Below are 21,607 nucleotides of genomic sequence, written 5' to 3'. Positions count from 1 at the left end.
AGTCAGATAAGAGACCCCTCACATACGCCACCCGAACCCTGCCGCCCCCTAACCCCTAGTAGAACTAGACACGGACCCCGACCAAAGTAAAACCAAAAAATAGAGAAAAAGAAGAAGGCACCATAGAAATAAGTCTATATTCTACCTACTAACCCCCCACCCTACACGCATGCGGAGGCTACGGCCTGCCCCCCCCCCCCCAGCAGTGTGTCTGTCGCCCCATAAACCCGAAATATAGCGAGAAGAAGGAAGAGAAAGAAGGGAAAAGAGAAAAAGCACAAAGGAGACAAAACATGCCCTATGACATAGAGAAGAAGAGAAGGACACCCTAATCCTCAACTCTCAAAGGGGAGAAAGAAGGGAGGGAGGAGGTTCATTTCCAGGCAACCCGGTCTCCGCCAGTCGTACAGCATTCGCCCCCCCGTAATCAGAATAGACTGCAGAAATTGAAGCAATGTAGGAGCGAAGCATGATTCAGCGGCGAACACGCAGACTGGAAACCAAATACAGTCCGAAATCCCGACCCGCCCGCCCAGCAGCCAATATCAGGAAATGCAACCTAACCCTGTCCTGAACGCGGACTGTCCCACCGTCGCGCTGTCCAAGCGAGGCCCGCCCACCACAAAACAAGAAAGCAAAATGGCGAGAGGGCAGGGATCAACAAAGCGGTGACACAAAATGGCCACGATGAGTCAGCAGAAAGTCCGGCCATTGCAGCAGAATGTTCTCTAAACACACCAGGCATACTCAGCGTTTCAGTCTGGAGAGGCAAAAAGCGCCGCGCAGAAAGAAAAGGCAGCCAGGACGGTGCAAGCAGTTCTCGGGGTTTCCACAATAGAGAGTCTGGCCACAATGTATCACTCCACTCCTGGAGGAGAAACAAAGTATTTTGAGGGTAGCCGTCAGTCAGGTAGTCCTGGGCGTCCGCAGGATATTCAGGGAGTTCAGATGTGCCGCTTACCGGGGGGATCACCGGCGCTTCACACGCTGCAGACAATGGTAGGCGGTCGCCGTGCAGTTCAGAGCCACCGATGCCCCAGCTCAACAATGGTGTCATTCGGTCCAGCTCGTCGCCCAGTTCCCGAGTGCAATGTCGCACCTCTAAGCGGAGATCGCACAGAGCTGAAAAGACTGCGCCGAGAGAAATACCGGACTGTAGACCTCCGTTCTTGTGCCCCCGGGGGATCTCCAGTGGCACGGGTTCTCCTGTAGCCAAGGCGACACTGGACCTCGACGCGGAGGGGCTTAGGTCCCCACAAGACATGGCGGCACACCCGGCCAACTCAATCAGGGTCCACCCCGGGCACCAGGTGTAGAGTAGAGCCAGCGCACCCCCTCGTTTCACTGACCTTGGAGGACACTCCGTGCCCCAAAGCAATGCGGGTCAGCTACACTCCTCTCGGCAGTATCAGGTAGCGAGGCATGGGGTCCGCAGACAAAGTGCAATCCAAAATGTCCGTCACACCCTCGCATCAGCCACCTCAAACAAAAGCTCCGCTGTAGTGGAGGTCCGCAGCACCGTGAGTACCGTCCCCTTTCCGCCCGCGTCTCAGCGTCTCCGGTGACTAGTCTCAAGTCGCGCCTCTCGGGGCCAGCGCCAAGTACACTGCCGTGTGTGCCAGCGGAGCACTCCGGCCGGCAGCAGGGTCAGGAGACACGGGAGGGGGAGCTCGCTGATACGAGGTCCAGAGCCGGGAGTCAGGAGCCGATTTCTCCGGCTGCCGGGCAGGTCCGGGGGCCGGGAGGGCACCGTCGTGCTCAGCGTCGTGTCACACACACGCTGCCGTCGAAGTCGTCAGGATTGAGGAGCAGGATGTAGGCACGGCAGAAACGGACTGGCGGAGCCGGGAGCCTACAGGTCCGCTCCGGTCGCCATCTTGGCTCCTCCTCCCTTCTTTTATTTTTGTGCCACAAGCTTCAAGTAAAAAAAATAACTACTGCATCAGCTAGTCAAGGCCAGGCCTGCAGTTTGCAAAATAAATATATGTATATGCATTTATGCATTTAATTGTAAGAACAGAGAATATGCCCTATCTATCACAATTTGGGTGTCACTGAAACTCTTACACATCCTGGTGAGTTCTTAGATAACTCAAGCCCATTCCATTGTTCGCCTTCTTCAACAATGCACTAAATACCTTTATCTATCATACCCACAGGTTCCTTCATCCAATCACAACCTCGTAACTGCCCGCTAATAAGGTAATATCCCCGTTACTCTAGTGTACCAAAAATAGGAATTCCCTTCCTTCATTAACCATTCCTTGGTTCCCCACATAGGTGTCCCTGTTACCTCATTGTCCTGCAAAGAACTCAACATTTCCAAAGAGTTCGAAACACCGTCGACACCAAAACACACTATTATCGCCGGCTTAAAAGAATTTGCCATTTTCATGGATTCGCATGTGTGTGCATTTATAAACACATAACGAAGGTTATTGCCTGTACTTAATATTGTCACCTGTTCACTTCTATGTGTTGTTTCATGTCGAGACACAGTGCAGTTAATTTGTCTGCTTATTGCCCCTTGTATGTGACATTGGTACTGTTTCAATGTGGTCTACCAATTAGTACACTATTTATGTAGTTACTATACCTTTCTGGTTTAATTGGAAGCACGGATTAAGGCTAGAGTGTATTAGTGGGTTTACTTACATTAATTGTGGGCTTAAAATATATTTCTTTGCTTATCTACAAAGTCTGTTTTGAGTATATACCAAGGCAGGGTATGCAGGAAAGTATCCCTGGACATACTAGTCCAGCTTCTGTTTTTAGTAAGAGGTGTTTTTACATTATTGGCACCTTTGACATGCTACAGAGGGCCTCATTACGATGCCTGTTGGACTTATGTCCAACCGGCACCATGGTGGAAGCAGGACCGCCCGATTAGTAGTCAGCGGTCCCGCTGTCCGCATTACAATGTGGTCGCAATGTGTATACTTTGTATTGCCGCGTGTGCTGCGGGCTGCAGCACACGCCGCAGTACATAACATACACATCCAACATATCCCTGCACTATGTGGTGCGCATCCCATGGTTCCTGCCACATGGTGCAGGGATATGGTGGCCCACTGGCCCATATTGGAGGGTCAGGAGGTAAGGGCCCCAAAGTCACTTTCAGCCTGCCTTTTCATGGCGGGTTAACCACCATGAAACGGCTGGCGGAAAGGGACATTGTAATCTCTACGGCGGTGCCTGAGCAGGCACCACCACTTTTGTAGAGATTGCTGTCCCAGCCATGGTACGACGTCGGATGCGTGGCGATCAGTCTCTCCGCCTGCCCTCCATCCGACCGCCATCATAATGCGGCGAGCGGTCCTGCAGGGTCCAATGACGGTGGGACTGCCACCAACAGCCTGACATTGGCGGTCCCACCACCATCGTAATGAGACCCAGAGTTCCTAATTAAGTGAAACTATAGCGCTTTATGTTGCTAGGTCCCAATTTCAAGGCTTATACAGCATAATTGCAGCCCAGAAATGGTGAGCTGACGAATAGACTCATTAACTTAGATACACTCAAGGCAATCAATCAACACTACAGTTCATATTTTCCCAATAAGTCATGTAACTGTGCTGGAAAAGACTTTTGTGTTTTTCTTATGGTAGCACATCCTGAATCTGTAGGTCTCTTTTACTACTGGAACATTCCACCAAATTTCAAATTCAAATTCTAAAGCAAGGTAGAGAATGTCCTGATAAATTGTCCCATGGAGGATATTTACTGGGTTAGATAAACACGTTGCCGGCCCGCTTGATGGCTCTACTGGATGAACCCCAAAGCCTCAATCCAGTGAAGGTTGATGTGTTACAGTAACATAAAGCTTGGACCCACTCAAACTGAACAACTGACAAAATGGAAAAGGGACTTTAGCTGTGAGACACTGGAGCAATGCAGGCATAAGAATAACCGACTGGGAAAATATTTACCGCCCCCCTCGCAAAGCCCTCCCCGCAAACCCAATATGCATTAGAGAAGTGTGGCTCACTGGTTAGAGCAGGCAGACCCTGAAGCAGAGGTCAGACCCGGGACCAGGGTTCAATTCCCGACGCTACAGGGTCTTGAGCTCAAATGTCCACGGACTCGATAATTCTCGCTTCGGTGCCTGACCTAATCATGGGTTCACACTCTGCAACTCTGGGCATTAAGCTTGCTTAATCTCCACAACGGCCCCCCGCGGCGGGATACCTGGCTTTTACCTTGGGGATGCCCTGTAGGGGCTATCTCACAGGGAAAAGCCAGGACGGGTTCCCAAGACAAGCGCTTAGAGACCCCTGGGTGATAAGCGCTATGTAAATTCAACATACAATACAATACAATTAGAACATTGAGGTTATTAGTCTGTGTGTGTGTGTCTCAACAAGACGTAATTGTTACATTCAGTACTTAATTTGAACCGGTGGTTTCTGGTGCTCCACACTGGCACTTAATTTTCAACATTGGTGTTTATGATAGTCTGCCATAAGGCACTGTCCATCTAACTTACAGATGAGCATAACAACTGTTTATTAATTTAATATATATATTTAAATATAAAATATGGCTACTACCTGTCTCCCCAGCCATTCTTATAGCTTTGGGGACCTAGAAAAGTAGGAATTGTCACACTTGTAGGAGTGTGATGGTTAGTAGTTGTGTTGGTTATATCATTGACAGCGCAAGACCACTTATTTGTTTACAAGTTAAGCACTGGCGTACATTTTATTGCATTGTTACACATCAACACATTATGTAGGCAAGTATCGCCAAGAAGGCTAATATGTAGCGGCAATAATGCCCTTTCTGAGACTGCTGATAGGGTCAAAATCCCCCAAGGGCCCTATCTCCCATGTCATAGATTTGCTTTTTTTAACAAAATTCTCTATGTAAAAACAACAGCTTAAATGGTTTTAGATTAGTTGTATTCCGCAAAACTGTCCAAGGCTACACCCCTTACTCTTATAACACTGTGACAATGGCATTAGCAATTGACTCCTGCAGCAACTCCTGGTGGTGTAAGAAAGGCTGTTCCTGCTCTTCCCCATCACACCCCCTGGACCCAAATCCCACCTCTTCTTCGAACTGGAACCCACACTGAGGTCTAGGCAGCGCTTTCCCTCACACCATTCACCGTCCCGCCTTTCCCATGACCACACCTGCTCCTCCTTGTCACAGTCCCACTTCCCCCTTCCCACTCTTCTCCCTGCCCTCTGCCACCCCCTTCCCACTTACTTTGGAAATATGGGATGCTGAGGCAGCAGAGTTAAAGCCTTGACTGTGGCTTTCACTTAAGTGCCCGGCATTACAGTCCCATGCCTGCTGACCGAGCCAATCTTAGCATACTCGCCAGGCTGCTGACGCGGGTTATTGCATTGCCATGTCTCTTAAAGTGCTTACAAATTGTTCCAGTCTAGAGCTTTCGTAAATAATGCATTGCTGCAAATCACTGTGTTTTTGGACAGTGTTGAGTTTTTTTGTTATTGCACTGGTATGCATTTTATTTCCTTTTTTCTTGACCTATCGCTTATCGTTTCATCTCTGAATACTACTGCATTATCGCTCTCTGCCGTTTTAGTATATATTGCATTGTCGCATACGTCATTGGCACATGAGGCAATGTTGCTTATATTGTGCTGTCAGATTGGGTCAGCTGCTACAGCTAAGAAGAAGCTATGGCAGTGCAGACAGGAAGGCCCCAGGGGCCAATCTTCATTCTGCTGGTGTTGGCTGTCAGGGGTCTGCTGGGGACTGGAACGTGATTGGTACAAGAGGTGAGAGCAGTCCCATCAATCACTGCCATCCCATGCACCCTCTCAGGAATACTGCCATGCAACCATCACTAGCAACTCTGCGCTACCCCGGGCAAAACATGCAAGTCTCTAACAATAGGGCCTCAACCGTGATAGGGCCAAGATCAAAATCTTGTTCAGCAAGTCAAATTCCTAGATATTGTGAATAACTTGATGAGCTGGTCATAAATCACCACATACAGAAATTGACGTCCAGTCTTCAGGGCAATTTATCTTGGAATTGGTATAAGAAGAAAAGAGTCCGTTAGCCCAAAAGGTTGGCCCGGCATATCCCGGACAGCATAAGAACACACAAAATCATAACGGCGTACTCAGAGACATTGAGTCCTGCATGGCTGGAATCTAATTTTCATTGTTCGGACTTCTCACACCGTTGTTTCTATGGGTCCAAATCTCAGGAAGAGCTGATTCGGACCCACCAACAACACTAGGGACAATATCTTAAACAACTTATGTAAAGTGCGAGACACCTTGAGAACTTCTTAGATCTAACTACGATTGGGTGATTCTGAAGGTGAAAATCCCAGTGTGAAGAGTGCTGGCACGCAAGAAGACTGGCGAGTGTGCAAAATTGACCAGAAATTTGGATTTAGAGTCATTAATGAACTTCCCACTAAAACACTGTACAAATAAAATTGTAAATAAAGTCATTGGGAATTCTGAATGATTCATAAGAAATCTGAATGTCTAAATGGGCGATCAGGTTGGTCATTTAGAGTTTTGGTGGAATTTCATTGCTACAGATAACACGCCCTGAACTTTGGGATATACATTAGAATGATTCTACACAGTCTCTGTGTCAAAACTTTGGTGGCTGGTTTGTTTGCGGCTTACGAGAAGGTTTCCTGATTTGTGCCAAAAAGAAGGAAAATGTAAGGCAGGAGAGAGTAACAGATGCTACCAAAACAAGACAAGGAAAAACAAACACTTAGGCAAAAACAAATGTGTCTAATAAACTGCCAACAAAAATGGTCTACATACGTGATTATTGTAATTTGCTAAATATCGGAGGTTTACTAACAGGTTTGAGTAACCTAAAGAGACTATAATATTAGGTTGGGAGGGAAGGTTAATCGTCTTTCTACTAGGAGACTTAAGTAGGAACTGTATTAAGTCAGACAGGCTGCAGGTGGTAATGCTCTGGTTTGCATTAGGCTAATCTGGCTTTTTCTCAAGTTGACATATATTTTCAGAGAGACAACTATAATGTTGGCCGGCACTTTAAAATTTGACTTAAGGTGTTTATGTTTATGTTTTTCTCAGGGATATTTACGTTTCGCCAGATCGCCCCGGCTGTCTCAGGTAAATTCTTTGTTTCTCTAATATCCCTTATTCTGTGCTGCTTCATACTTTCTCAATCTTAAATGGGAAGAAATGTGCTTTTAAGGGGTCAATCGTGTACACTATGAATGGATACAAATGGAGAGGACTCAAGGAGAAAGCTAACTGAAGTAGACCTTGTCCTTTTTTAAGACTTTAAAAGGACATACTGGAGGGATGTATGACGGAACCACGCAAGTCATTACCACGCATGGCTTTTCAACCCGTCAATACAACGACCGCGACAGTACCATGCAAGTCTTTACCACCTATATGCCTTTACCACACATTCCTTTACAACAAAATTTGCATTGTTAAAACATGTTTGGTAAAGGCATATACAAGGTAAAAACTTACAAGGTAACCATAATGGCAAAATTATATTTGCATATATTGTTTTTTTCTAGAAAATGTATATTTTGATATATATACCAGAGCGAGAGACAGGCATTATATGAGTGCGCAAGGAAGAGCGCTTTTGTTTCCATCATGAATGCATGCCGCCGAGAAGAGATGACATTCTCAGAACGCGTCCGACGTTTGATTTGTTTGGGACATGTTTGCACGGTGTGCGCCTGCTAGCAAGATGCCGTTTTTGAATAAAGAGCAGCAATTTACAAGCCTCCTGTGGTCTCGGTTCGAAATTGGTTCCTGTTTTGGTGGATATATAGACACACACCCTTACCACCCAAAAACCCATACCAACCCTGAACCCTAACCACCTCTTACCACCCAAAAACCCATATCCACCCTAAACCCTAAATCCTAAAAATGTTTGTCCCCCACACAAAACCCCAAACCCATCGTAATCCCTAAAAATTCCTTTGCCACCTAAACCCCCATACCCACCCTAAACCCTAAAAATCAATTTACCATCCAAAAACCCACACCCACCCTAAACCCTAATAACATTGCTACCTAAAAACCCATAATTGCTCTAAACCCTAAAAATACCCTTACCACCCAAAAACCCATGCCCACCCTAAACCCTGAAAATAACCTTGCCGCCCAAAAACCCATACCCACTGTAAATCCTAAAACCCCTTAGCACCCAAAAAAACCTAACCCACCCTAAACCCCCAATTTCTCTTGCTACCCAAAACCCCAAACCCACATTAAACCCTAAAACTTCCCTCACCACCCAAAACCACAAACCCTCCCTAAAATTTCCCTTACCACCCAAAAAACCAAACCCAACCTCAGCATTAAAGATTCTCTTGCCACACAAAAACCCATAGCCACCCTAAACCCTAAAAATTCACTTACCATCCAAAACCCCAAACCTAACCTAAACCCTGCAAATTCCTACAAGCCATACACTGTTACCCACTTTAAAAAAATACGTTCCCATGGGTGTGTGTGTGTGTGTAAAAAACACTTACAATAAATAATAACTAACACATACTTACCTTTAAAACTTTCCTATGAAATTCGTTATATTGGCATGCGTGGTAGGGCATATTTGCTGTAAAATTTTGCTTGGTAAAGACTTTCGTGGTAGTGTTGCATGTGTGGTACAGCCTGAGTGGTAAAGGCATGCAGGCTTCCGCCTTTGTTGCAAAGGCTGTTTCCCGTACTGGAGGGATGCTTGTGGCCAATACAAATTAGAGTTTGAAGAGACAGGTCTTTTACAGTTGACGAAATTCCTAGTAGCTGGGGCAGATGAATCCAGGCTGCAGGCATGTGCAAGCTGTGCACCTGCACAGGGCCACAAAACCCCAGGGGCCACCACACCAACATATATCCTTAATATAATAATCCTCTGAGGATGGATACATATTTGCGCGGCGGCCCCTGGCAGGGATTTGGCGGCCTCTGGCTCTGTTCCACTTCCAAACACCTTCCCGATCTCTGAGGGGCTCCGTCCCGCCCGGACCCCCTCTTCCGGGTCCCCCTACCAACGCTCCCTTTCCAGGGCCGCCATGAGCCTAGAGCCGCCCCTGCAGGCTGAAGCCGTACAGACAGGATAAAAAGCAACCCTCCCCCATCGCTCTTTTGCTCTGCAAGACTTCGGCAGAGACAAAGTTGGCCGCAGAACAAAGTATTCTGGGAGATTTGTAGCTCACAAACATCTAAGTATATAGTTAATCAGCGGAAGACACTGGAAAACGACCCTGTGATAAAAGCCCAGGGTTTTGAATAGGCATAACCTCACCGGAGCAGAGATTCCTGAGAAATCTACTCTTTTACAGGGCCATGTCTATGGAGCATGTGTTCCTGTCGCTGCACTGTGGGCTGTAGGTTCATGCATCGCCTAAAGGTGGAAGATGGTGGAGCGTTTTCCTCTTCAGTATTATTGTTGACTCCAGTTCGGCATGTACCGCATCTGATTTTTTTTTACTGTATTATTGATTTTATTTAAATGAAAGATGCTTAACAAGAGGCTACACGTATTTGAAACACAGCAAAAAAATATAAGTGTATTAAAAAGTCACACATTAAAAGTGTTGCAATTATTATTACTATATAAATTATTTCTTTATGTTAACTACAGTACATCAATATGCTTAAAATATATTGGTCTATTGGACCATCAGGAGATCGTGTGCAGAACCGTGAATTTTAAAGGCTAGTAAAGCTAGGATGCAGTTGGTCACATCATGGGGAACATTTACAATGAAATGTCGCTGCGCGGTGTTGCACCAAAATTGGTAATGCCACGCTCCAACATTTTTTAAGCGCAGGTATACCAATATACATTGCACCCCTGCGTTTCCCTTGCTCTGGTGCTAAAAAAGCTGCCTAGCGCCAGCACAGCCACCCTTATGCCATGTTACAAGGGTGCCTGTGTTGCCGGGGTGATTGCTAATGTGGAGGAAGGGACACCTTCCTGGACATCAACAATCTTTAAAGGCAATTTGCTGTTTCTAGAGAGCAAACTATGAGTAGTAAATAATAGTTTCTTCTTGTATAGCCATCCTAAGACCAGGTTTTACCTGGCCTTAGTTTTTGGCGCTGCCATATCCTATTAAATTTGGGTCCGTGTCAAAAAGCAATTGGTGTTGCAGCAGAACGCCCACTGCAACACCCATTGCACGCCCCTTTCACGATAAGTGAAGAGTGAAAAGTGCTTTATTTACAAGGCGGAGTTAAACCACGTTAAGTGGCATTACGCCGCTTTGTAAATAAAGAGAAGGGGCTATTGCCACCAGAATGTTACTAAAAGTGACATTCTGGTGGTGATATCCCCTTGTAAATATGCTGCCATGTCTCCTACTTCATGGCCAATAATCACAATCTTATTAAAGATGGAGACTTTGTAGGGATCCACATGCCACCACATGGCCAAGCCACTCTCTTAAGAAGAGGTGGGTACGAGCCGAGGTCATTATGAGAGTTGGCTGACGCAGAGCTTGACCCAACTAATTATGTTGCATGTTAATGTCTAGAAGTCTGCATTGTGCATTGAAGATGTATCATGCCCATATTTGGGGAACAATCTTGAAATCTCTTGATGAAAGGGCTCAGATTATCTGCTGATGAAATACATGCACGAAGGTGAGTTGGAAGTAACAATATTCTTCTTCCAGCCCCGCCCGGAGAGTGGAGCTGCCCCAGAGAAGAACCTTCCTTCTATACTTGAGGACGAAGATGAACCGGATGAGTTTTTCCACCATTCACCAGCTACTATCACCCGCCGGAAGCTACTGCTGCCCAACCTGAACAGCCCGGTGCGACGGGGGTCTCTTAGCAGCCTGCTAGGAGACGACCTGCGTCAGTTCTATGCCCTGAGACGTACCTGCCGCTCTCCTGCTCGCGGCAACAGGGGCCGCAGTCCCTCACCTCAGTGCAGGAAGGAAGAGAAGTCCTCAGATAGTGAAGCCACCAATGCCAAGAAACCAGCCAAGCTTCTCATCCCGGCGGTGAACACATTTGGCCCTCCGGATCTCAGTCCAAGGTAATACCATTATTGAGACAAATTGCAGTTAGAGGTAAACTTCACACACCAGACTCATTATCCACAATGCTGCAGCATAGGAGTCCTTGCTGGTCTGGTTTGTCATCTGCCACTCCATTCTGTTTGTCCTTCTCCATTGTCCCTGCCATCTGGGATAACTTGTCTTTGCTTTACTCCACAGTTTCCCAGTTCCATACGTCACCACCACTCCACTGTCCAGTTGTATATCACGGTTCCCTGTCCAGAACCAATCAACTGAACAGGGCCCCTATTGTGCACTACATTCGTATCCTCAAGGGTTCCAGCACCAGGGTAGCGATCTCTAAGATCCATATACAGGGGCCTTAAGAAATGCAGGAAAGGCTGTGTCCGGTGCCTGAGGTGTTCAAGCTCCCCTCTTACAGTGTTCTTGGAATACTGATGTGAGTGCATGAGATGTACAGATCTCATTGTCCTTATGCCTTGACAAGACTGCCGACAATTGAACCTGGCCTCCACCTAGGAGATTCAAAGCAACGTAGGGTAATAGTTCAGGCTTAACTGTCCCTTTTGTGGTGGGCCTAAGGTTGATTTGCTTATGGTTAGTCCTAGTCTGTCATGTCATATTATACTTAAAAAGGATGGGGAAGATTAAATCCCCAGTAAACACAAGCTTAGTTTAATTCAGGAATTTCCACTCCTCATGGTTTTGCTGCCCAAGGCACTATCAATCCTTTCCCAGAACATACACCCCCATATACAATGGCTATTGTATTTTTGGGCTTCGGATTCCGTGGGCACATAGGAGGCTAACAGATGACAACAAGAGTAACCCCTCGTTACAAAGGTTCACACAGAAATATCCACAGTACCAAAGGTCTTGTTTCTTTCTCTCTTTTTTCTAGAGTTGTCGATGGAATTGAGGATGATGGTTTAGCGTCAGAGTCACAGACATTTCACTTCAACGTGGATCAATCGAACGTGCGACCGCCCAACAGGGAGTCTCCCTCATCAGGTAAGATTTCATGCTAAGGCTCATCGGCAATCCATCTAAGGTCTGCAGGTGGAGGGGGTGGCTATGCTGAGGCTTCACACTATAATGCACCTCAGATGCCACTGCTCCTACCAATGCTTCGCAATGCAATGGGAGCAAGAGACGATGGGTACCACGATCAATGTTCCTCAGACTTTTGCCTGCAACATGTAAGGTTACTGGATGAAAGCCCAGGACTGGTGCCCTGCATCCTCTGTTAACCACAGCCGCTTCTGCTCTTTTACATGAAATTTGAGGCCAGCACGCCACCTTTGCTATATTATACTGTGTTAGCTGTTTGAGTTCATAGCTTTTAAGTTGAATGGAACCAAGCCGCAGATTATCACCAGACAGCATCATTTGGACTGTTATTCAACGTTATGCTACATTGCATTTGGCACCAAATTTCACACCAACTCCTCTGGATCAGCTTTGACTGCTGCACCGCACCTACCGCTGGCTAGACCAGAAATGATCGCAGTCCTGGTATCCGGAATCATAGAACAGTGGGAAGAGCTTGCCGTCTCAGCTTTGCCACTGCTAGATGCTCCCTAACACTGACCAGATCTGGAATCAAGCATTTGCAATCCAATAGGTCTGACATTAACGCAAGACCTATTGCATTGCAAATGGTTGTCATCATGGACAACGGGCAGGCGGGGGCGAGAAGGCATGGACAACGAGAGTGCAGGCAGAGGGAGGGGAGGAGAAGGCACGGACAACGGGAGGGGGCGGAGTAGAGAAGGCAGTAGGAGAACCTCATTAAAGAAAATAGTGCTCACAGTCTAAATAAAAAGTACTGTGTAACACTCAAAGTAAAGGGGCAAGTCGCCTTGTGAGGTGACAAATGAAGAGGAGGCTGTACTAAGGAGGGACTAACAAGCCTATTGATGAATCAGAAGCCAGCATTTAGGACAGACAATGACACAAGCCAATGGCAAACATGGGCGGAGAGTATGCGGGGCTTCTATTTGTTACTCCTCTACAATAAGTCTCGCAGAGCAGCACATGCACGCCGGCTCAGGCTCGACCTAAAAAAGGGGCTGACATTGTGGATGTTGGTAAAGCTCCCTTTTGATAAGGGTAGGCTGGGCGGCAGCCTTGTCCACCAAGCCCTGGACGCGCCTGGCTGAAGCAGGTCAGTCAGTGTGTAAATCGTCACTTGCTCATTCATCTCTATTCCTCACTACACACAACACATGCTCAGCACATTGAGATTCTCAAGAGAGACTGATTTCATACCCATCGAAGATTTGCAATGTGGGACATAAGGAGGAAGGGTATGGGGGAAAAACATGAGGATGATAGAAAAGAAATGCGATGCACAGAAATAGAAGATGCCACAAATGGGGCAGAGCGAGGAAAGTGAAGCATAAGAGAGAGAAGCAAATAAATAAGTGAAATGTGAAGTAAAACTGTACAACCAGATAAAAGGATCTGAAAAGAAATTGCACGAGCGAGAAAAACCAGACAGAAAGAAATGTCAGATTAAAATTATTCTTATTAAAAAAGACAAAACAGCAAAAGAGGACCTAAAATGGGCAGCAACTGGGGGGGAACTGTGTTACAATACAAAGGAAGTCTGGAGATAGCCGTGAAGTAGGTTGTAGGTAAGAGGTTTATTAAGGTTAGTTACAGATCAGGTTTAGATGGTAAGTAGAAGATATGAAGTTGAGCCCCACCAGGAGCAGCATCCTTGCTGCTGCCCACACACTCCAACTGCCTCTCCCTCCACTCCACAGGCACTGCAGCATTCCACTCCCTCATCAAGCATTCTAACACTCCACATACACATCACATTCATACTGCCTGAGCAGCAGGAATGGGTAACCAGGGAAATGATGCATTATAAGAATTCAAGGTACAACAAACTGTGGAAAAGAGGAAGAAGATACAGAAAACTCATTTTAGGAAGCACCAAAGGAGGAAAATGGGGAACTGACAGTCATGAGAGAAATAGTCTAGAAAAAAATACCATGAAGAGAAAATTAAATGAGAGAATATAAAACAGGTATGTGGTTTGTAAGCAAATACACAATACTTCTTATGTCAGGGGACTAAGAAATCCCAGCAAAAAAGACATGCCAATAACTAGAGAAAACGAATAAAATGAATAACCTGTGACAAAAATAAGTGAGACAACAGCGAAAAAACAAGGTGAAATGGGTAGAAATAACAAATAAACAAAAGACAACAATTGGAAATACATGATATCTAAAAATGCAGTAAGAAGTTGCTTGGAACACATGACATGCAACCTATTCTTTTCCACCTCTGTAAACGTGTCTCTTTTTCATAGGCTAAAAACGTTTAGAGCCATATTCGCAAATCCCTAAATTGTGAAGTCAGAAATCTGCTCCCAAAGGATTACTCCCATGTCTAGATTACATTTGTGACTTGCCAGGATTTCACCAATAATCCCAGGAGCACTTCAGAAGATATACAACACGGGTCCTATTCCCTGAAGTTATCTAATGTGCAGAATGCACACGCTGTAAAATTACTTGTGTGTAAATGGTGGATTAAAGGGCATTAGCACAAGTAACTTTTTTACTCTCCATGGTAAAAGGCAGTAACCAGACATGAAAGGGTGGGCGGTATGTCAATACCTACAAATCTCCAAGTATGTGGGATGCTCACTCACTTTTACAGGGTGCCTGGTGATGAAGCACCCATGAAACACCCATAATCCCGACCCTAAACTTGCAAAGTAGCAATTTCACCAAAATAGCAGATTTTTTTCACATGTAAATACACCACTTTAACGTGTTTCACATTTTTTCGGGTATTTTGTTGTGCACTAGTGGTCACCTGGTGATAGATTTGAAGCGTACATTCCACCATCCCTAATTCTCTCAATTGTTATGCAAAAATGTATTATCCAAAGTTCCTTTTTTGTGTACCTGACACCTTCTGAATCAAACCCTTAGTGCTGAGCCCCCTGTTACAACAGCTTTATGCCCCCCATTAAGATAAGAACCTACCCAAATAAAGTTACTACTATTATTTTCTCCGTAGCAGACCAGCGGCCCTACGCGTCTGTGGCCCTTTCATCCCTGGTCTACAGTCAATGTCATACGGGAATTGTTGACCCCATGTTTTCAATGTTAAACAAGCATTTGCAATGCAATAGGTCTCGCATTTGCGAGAGTTTAGGCTATTCGCATTGTAAATGCCACTGCCTTTTACTTATCTGATGTTCTAATTAACACATATATGAAAGGCATTGTCATTTTACAATGCCAATAGCTCATACTCTTGTAAATTCGACACCTATTCAAAGAAGCGGCCGCCGGCTGCTTGGAAAGGGAAAGCCTGCACTGCCGCGCTGAATGTTGCAGCAAAACAACTTTTGCCTGCATTATGAGATACTCATTAAAGAAAATAGTGCTTACAGACTGAAAAAGACTTACTGTGTAACAAGTGTAGTAAAACGGTCAGTCCTCATGGAAGGTTTGAAATGAAAGGCGGTACTAAGGAGGTACTAACAAGCCTATTAACTAATCAGAAGCCAGCATTTACGACGGAAGATGACACAAGCCAATGACAAATGTTGGCGGAGTGTGGGTGGGGCTTCTATTCCATACTCCAATACAGCATGTTGCAGAGCTGTGCATGCGCTGCCCAGGCTCGACCTAAAGTAAAACTGCAAGACTCTGAAAGCAATGTTTTCAAGCCTAAAAATTCAAGAATGACGGCATGTTAGTCTGGCAGTCGACAGCATTTGTTCTTACCATCTAGCTAGTATGGTAACACTTTCTATGGAGGCTTGATGAGGGATCCATCAAGAAATATAAATGAAAATTGATGATCAGTCATGGTTCTTAAATTCTCAAATTAAGGCTAAACCATTCTAGATAATATTTTCTGGGAAAAAGAAATCCTGCAAGACATAAGTATAGGACTTGCACTCACTACACCCTTATTAGGTTCTCATTTTAACATTTGTTTAACTGACTTACAGGTGCTTGCCCCCTTTTTTCCCAGGGTTGCCAACAGATTGACTCATCCTGTCCTGATGATGACTGTGTATTTTGAACAACAGAAGTCGAAACGTTGATGTAATTTGTTTAACCTGCTGCCTGACTGTAATATACCTCTGCAACGTTCATTTAATGGCATGGTCTCTTCCTCCATTAGAAGTAAGGGGCTCATTACAATGTCGGTCAGATAAGCCTCTGAACGGCAGTCGGATTTTCCTAAACCGTGGAGGAACCTATGTTTCTAACTCAGTTTGAAACATTTCTGACCAACTGATTACGAGGGTCGTGGTTGGAAAGGAAACTGTTTGGTCAGTCCGAATTGGTTACGACTGGCATTCGGAGAATCTGAGTCAGTCGAAACCAAATCGTACACCTCTACGGACCGTGTTTCTGACTGACGGATTACGAAGTCAGACTTCAACAGCCTTTCCGAATCAGTCTGACCGGCACAAAAATGCTGTCGGAAACTGACTTTGGGGGCCCATGGCAGGCCCCCCTTCATCCTGAGGCCTCCGGTTTGGGGCTGAGGAGGTACCCAAGGGACCCCCTGTAAAACCAATCACAATGTGGCAGGCCCCATGGGGTGCTCGCCACAGGTTGCAAGGTTTTTCGCAACAACTGCTTTTTTCAATGGGAGCCTGTGTTGTTGGTGGGAACACAGGCTCCCATTGAAGTAATGGAAGACTTTCCAAATGGTGTTCGGAAGCATAGTAATAGGTCGTGCGCACTCACAGAATGCGAGTTGGTCTGAACCGATTCCGACAAGGAATCAGTCGGTTTACTTTCCGACTGACATCATAATGAAGTCCAAATTGTTAGAAACAGCTAAAGGCCCCTCACAGCATTGCACAACTTAACTGCACACCAGGTGTGTGCCATGTCGGCTGGGCACTATATGCACTGCACCATCACATTTACTTTCTGTTGCTATAAGAGACACTATTATATCCACTCTTATTTGTAGCAGCATAGTATCTAGGACACACCTCATTCCCAACCTGTATTACTTCCTGTGTCTCAAGAAGCGGACATCCCAGTGCACCCAGCCCTGATCTGTTCTCCCCACCCCGCTGCCTTCTATTTTTACACCCTCTGCCTTGAAATATGCAAAGACTGGAAATCCTCTCCACTGTCCCAAATCCTGCAATATCTATTTATGCATTCTCTATCCTGCAAACTGACCTTGTTTCCAGAAGCTTTTACGTCTATGAGTTTTTTTTTCTTTCCAGGCTCTACCCAATTTAATCCAACCTTGGTTGCCGAGGCCGAAGAGATAAAGCAAAACATCTGCAGATTAAATCAAGAGGTAAACATGTGTACGAGTGTTATCTATCACAGGTAAACGGTGTAAGAGCAGCGCCGGGCAGGCTCCTGCGGTGACATTAACAGAGATCACGCTGGGAAAAGTTATGAAGGCTTACGAGCACCTAAACATTATTTTCACAATTTACTTAATAGTCTTACACAAAGACCAAATAAACTCAGAAATCAGCAAAAGCTATATTTTTACATTTTGTTTTGCCTTTCGCTAAAATGTGGGTTTTCTAAATGTATGCCATGCAAAGAAATTGCAGTAATAAACACAGATTTAGACATTTATTACTACAGTGCACAGATAAAATCTAATGTTCTTACCGCATTATAGCGAGTGACCCTGAAACATGATGCTCATGATCTTTACTGGTTCACACTATGGATCTATAGAATTGCCTCTGCTTCTGCTTCTGCTGATACCTGTCTTTTAAACTCGTGCACAGCGCGGCATAAACATTACATGCAGATGCACATACATTTGAATTTTTGAGAGAGGAAAAGGGGCATCTTGGCCAACCGAAACTTTGCCGCTCCTGTGTTACAGAACTTGCTCACACTCAATGCAGTGGTGAATAATACTGCTTTCTGTAGGTGGTAAATATGAGGGGGTGCCACAGTGGGTTGATTTGCGGCTGGCAAGGGGTGTGAAGGTATTGCATGCTTCCAGGCTGCTGGGGAGAGTGCTCAATGATTAACCACCACTGTTTTAGTGGGGGTCGGGAGAGGGTCAAGTTGAGCCACCTCTGGCCCATGGACGTCAATTCACCGAAATGCCAGGGGTAACAGAAATGACATCACACGTCCTTTGACCTCAACTTTTACTCACTCATAAATACCTACACAAATTCACACACATATACACTCTCACACATAAACACGCTCTCATCCTCAAGCACACGCACAACATATTTAGAAGCCTTTTTTACTTACTTCAGCTGCCATGGAAGGGCATATTCCAGCTTATTGTACTCCATTTTTATTACCCTAATAGTGAATTATATATTTCATGTATTCATCAATACTAAGGGTGGGCGTAGTTCGTGAAGTAGCGCTACGCGAAGCTACGCGAAGTGCACTTCGCACTACGCGAACTTCACGTAGCACTACGTGAGCTGCGTAGTAGCATGTTCGCACTGTGCAAGATGTGTTTTCAATGATTGCACAGTGCGGACAAGCACCGGCACTGTGCAATCATTGAAAACGGCATCTTGCACAGTGCGAGCTGTAGTTTTCTGCTGCTCGAGTAGATTATTACTCGAGCTGCAGCTTTCTCAACGCGAACTGGTAGTTTCTCATTGAGAGCGGTCGCGAGCATGCGCAACCACTCACAATGAGAAACCTTACCTCCCCGCGTTGAGAATCTCGCCGGGATGTAATTTTGCTTGCTCACGGTCGCGAACATGACGTTCAGGACCGCGAACAAGCAAAAAATGAGCGCTGCACTACGCTACGCTGCACTACGCGTGTTCGCACTGTGCTACGTGCAGCTCGCATAGTGCGAAGTTGCGCAAACTTCGCAAACTCCGCGAGTGTAGCATAGTGCTTCCTTAATAAAAAATGGTCAGAAAAAAAAGAGATTGGAGACAAAGCTGACCCAGTGTTCCTGGCACTGAATGTGCCACCTCTGAGGCCTGGGGTTGCATAGGGAGTGCCAGGGGTAGCAAAAGACAATCCAGGGGTCACAGCTGCGTCCTCTGGTAACCCGTAAATGAGTCCATGTGCTGGAGCTTTGCTCTGTTCGGTTAATTTACAGGTGCGTTTTACCTGTCAAATTGGGACAGTATTCACGCACCTTTTAATTTCGGATGCAGGACGAGCAGACCATTCAGAATTTGCCAGGGCAGTGCACCTCACACAGATGCCACTCAAGACAACTCGTAACAAGGGCCTGCGTCTACAGAGTGCTAGGCGGCAAGCCTACACTGTCCGGAAAATAAATGTAACATATTGAAGAAAAAACAGGATTTTTTTTTCTAATTATCAAAATTGCTGTCCTGCAAATGCCAAATATTACATACCAAAATAGCCTGTACCTGCACATGCTAAAGATGCTTTGTCTGTTTCTTTCCAGATAAACAACTTGAACCACGAGGTTGTACAGCTCAGCAAGGAGCTACAGCTCATGATGCATCTACTGCAGACGCTGATCGCCACCCAACACTACAACTCAGCGTTTGCCTATCAATATGGCATCCAGATTGTCTCTTCGCCACCCCCACAATGCAGGAACCAGCAGCAACCACCAGTGCATGGATCCTACTCCGTGCCATCTGCCATGCCTCCAGGTCATGACTCCACCCCCGCGCATCTCAGAACATCTGGAGCGGGGGGACACGCTGCTTTCATGGTGGACACAATTCCAGCTGAGTTGCACTGCCCGCACAGCTCGCCCATGGCGTGTCGGAGGACCCATGAGACAGAAACCTCGCACACAGACCGGGGGGAACTTGACCACGCCTCATCCTCTGCGTTTATGCCCCAGACTGGCTCTCTGTACCCTGGTGCTCCGGATGTAGAGCGGGGCGACCTGCAACCGCCAGGGTCCGCGCCACACTTAGCCCAGACTGCACACTCAAGTTATTCAATCTCAGGGTCCTCAGTGTTCTGTCCTGCATCACCTCCTCTGGCATCTGGGAGCTCAGTTCAGTCTTTCCCTAGCTGCTCTCCTCAGAATCATTCGCCTTCTCAAGGTCACTACCAGCCCTGAGAACTTCCGCCAACGCTTCCATCAACGAAGCGTCAGCGTCCACACACAATCACCTGTTGAGTCTAAAGATCAAGAATTGTGTCTTCTTCAGGCTCACTGCAAAACAGAAACTACCGGCATCGGGTTCAAGACGCCGTGAGCTCCATCTCCTCCCTGAGTAAGCTGTAAGCCATTTCTGCCGAGGCCTCCCTGAGGGCAGGAGCAGCCATTTTTGAATTCTGCTCAAGTAATTGTGCACTTATTCATTGCAAGATTTTTGTAAAATATTGGTCATGCGCAGAAATTCTCTAGATTGCGGAAGAATGCTGCATCCAATGATTTTACAAAGCAGCGCTGGGGATTCACCACAATTCAGCCAAAAACGTACAGAAATTGCAACTGCCATAGAATTTCTCAATGTTATTTACAGAATATATTTTAGAAAGGCACGCTGGGTCGTTTGAAATATTGCACACGTTTTTGTATGCTCATAATTCACTAGAAAAGCAATCACTGGTTGTCCTTAGCGCAAGCCCTGGGATGTGGGTGTGGTTGGCCTGATCAAAACATACTCAGGTATAACTTCCTGGCATAGTATGTCATATTTTAGTTACTGGGCTTTACATTTGGGCAACACTCCTACAATATATTTAGGTTTTGGGTCGTCTGTTAAACAAATATGTCATGCAGTATCTTTCAAGTTCTGGATGAATTTGGCAGAGTTTCCTTTATCCCACATTAAGGAGGAGTCTAGAATACCCTAGCAATCATTGGCTCCCGGATTGAAGGTTGGGGGTTGGTCAGCCAATCAGAATGCTTGTTCTGCAGCCAGTAACTCCTGGTACAGGCGTGCTAACAAAGGGTTGGCAGCGTGCCGCTTGGGTAGATCCCGCACACCGCAACAGTGAAAAGCCGCTGCAGTAAAAAAAAAAAAAAGCCTCACTGCCACCCTATGCCAGCTCCACACCTCAACTTGCTGAGAGCAAAAGCAAGCCCGACGGCCACCGAGCAGAATAAACATGTAATAACGTAATAGCAGGAGTGGTCACTTTGGGTAATTAATTGCTGTCATTGCTTGGATCTGGAGGCAATAAATTCGAATTATGTACATCATAGGTTTAGATTATGACAAGTGCAGGAGAATATTTCACTCCGAATGATCCCATCCTGAAAGCTATGAGAGTGCTACCTGCTATGGAAAGCCCACCAACACAAGCAACTGAGTGTGAAATTGCTGGAGGCGTAATTTATGTGTCATTTTCTTAAGATTAAAACATTTTGTGGGTCTGAGGGATGTTTGGAGTACCACTAATCACTGATGGCGACAGCATTGCCTATAGGATAATCGCTGCATAGAGGACTGTCAGAACCATATGGCTGAGATACCCGCCACCCCCTCTCAACACAATCCCCAAATGAGGGAAACCGGAAACAGTTCTTGAAGTTTTTGGAAGTGGGAGGGAGTGACCCTCCCGGCCGTATTTATTAAAACAAAAAATTAAAACATTTAAACATTAATGTACAATTTCATACCACATTGTGATGTTTGGCTAACCTTAACAGATTCTCTAATACAGAGGTTCTCCTAGCCGAACTAACATCCTA

At 45.8% G+C, this 21,607-nt stretch overlaps 1 protein-coding gene across 1 annotated transcript in view; it reads left to right on the top strand.

Annotated features, from left to right (window-relative positions):
- LOC147668273 (voltage-gated delayed rectifier potassium channel KCNH4-like) overlaps positions 1 to 21,372 on the top strand; it is a 95,610-nt gene extending 74,238 nt beyond the window's left edge. The window contains exons 7-11 of the mRNA XM_086948645.1: positions 7,053 to 7,091; positions 10,640 to 11,007; positions 11,892 to 12,001; positions 17,232 to 17,308; positions 19,388 to 21,372. Coding sequence (XP_086804771.1) covers positions 7,053 to 7,091; positions 10,640 to 11,007; positions 11,892 to 12,001; positions 17,232 to 17,308; positions 19,388 to 20,023 — 1,230 coding nt within the window. The 3' untranslated portion in view covers positions 20,024 to 21,372. The remainder of the gene's footprint in view (positions 1 to 7,052; positions 7,092 to 10,639; positions 11,008 to 11,891; positions 12,002 to 17,231; positions 17,309 to 19,387) is intronic.
- Positions 21,373 to 21,607: the final 235 nt, after the last annotated feature.

This window comes from Lissotriton vulgaris, unplaced genomic scaffold (genome assembly GCF_964263255.1).
Source record: "Lissotriton vulgaris unplaced genomic scaffold, aLisVul1.2 SCAFFOLD_1765, whole genome shotgun sequence".
NCBI lineage: Eukaryota > Metazoa > Chordata > Amphibia > Caudata > Salamandridae > Lissotriton > Lissotriton vulgaris.
The sequence above is the reverse complement of the archived record's forward strand: the minus strand, read 5'-3'. Positions and strand labels throughout refer to the sequence as shown.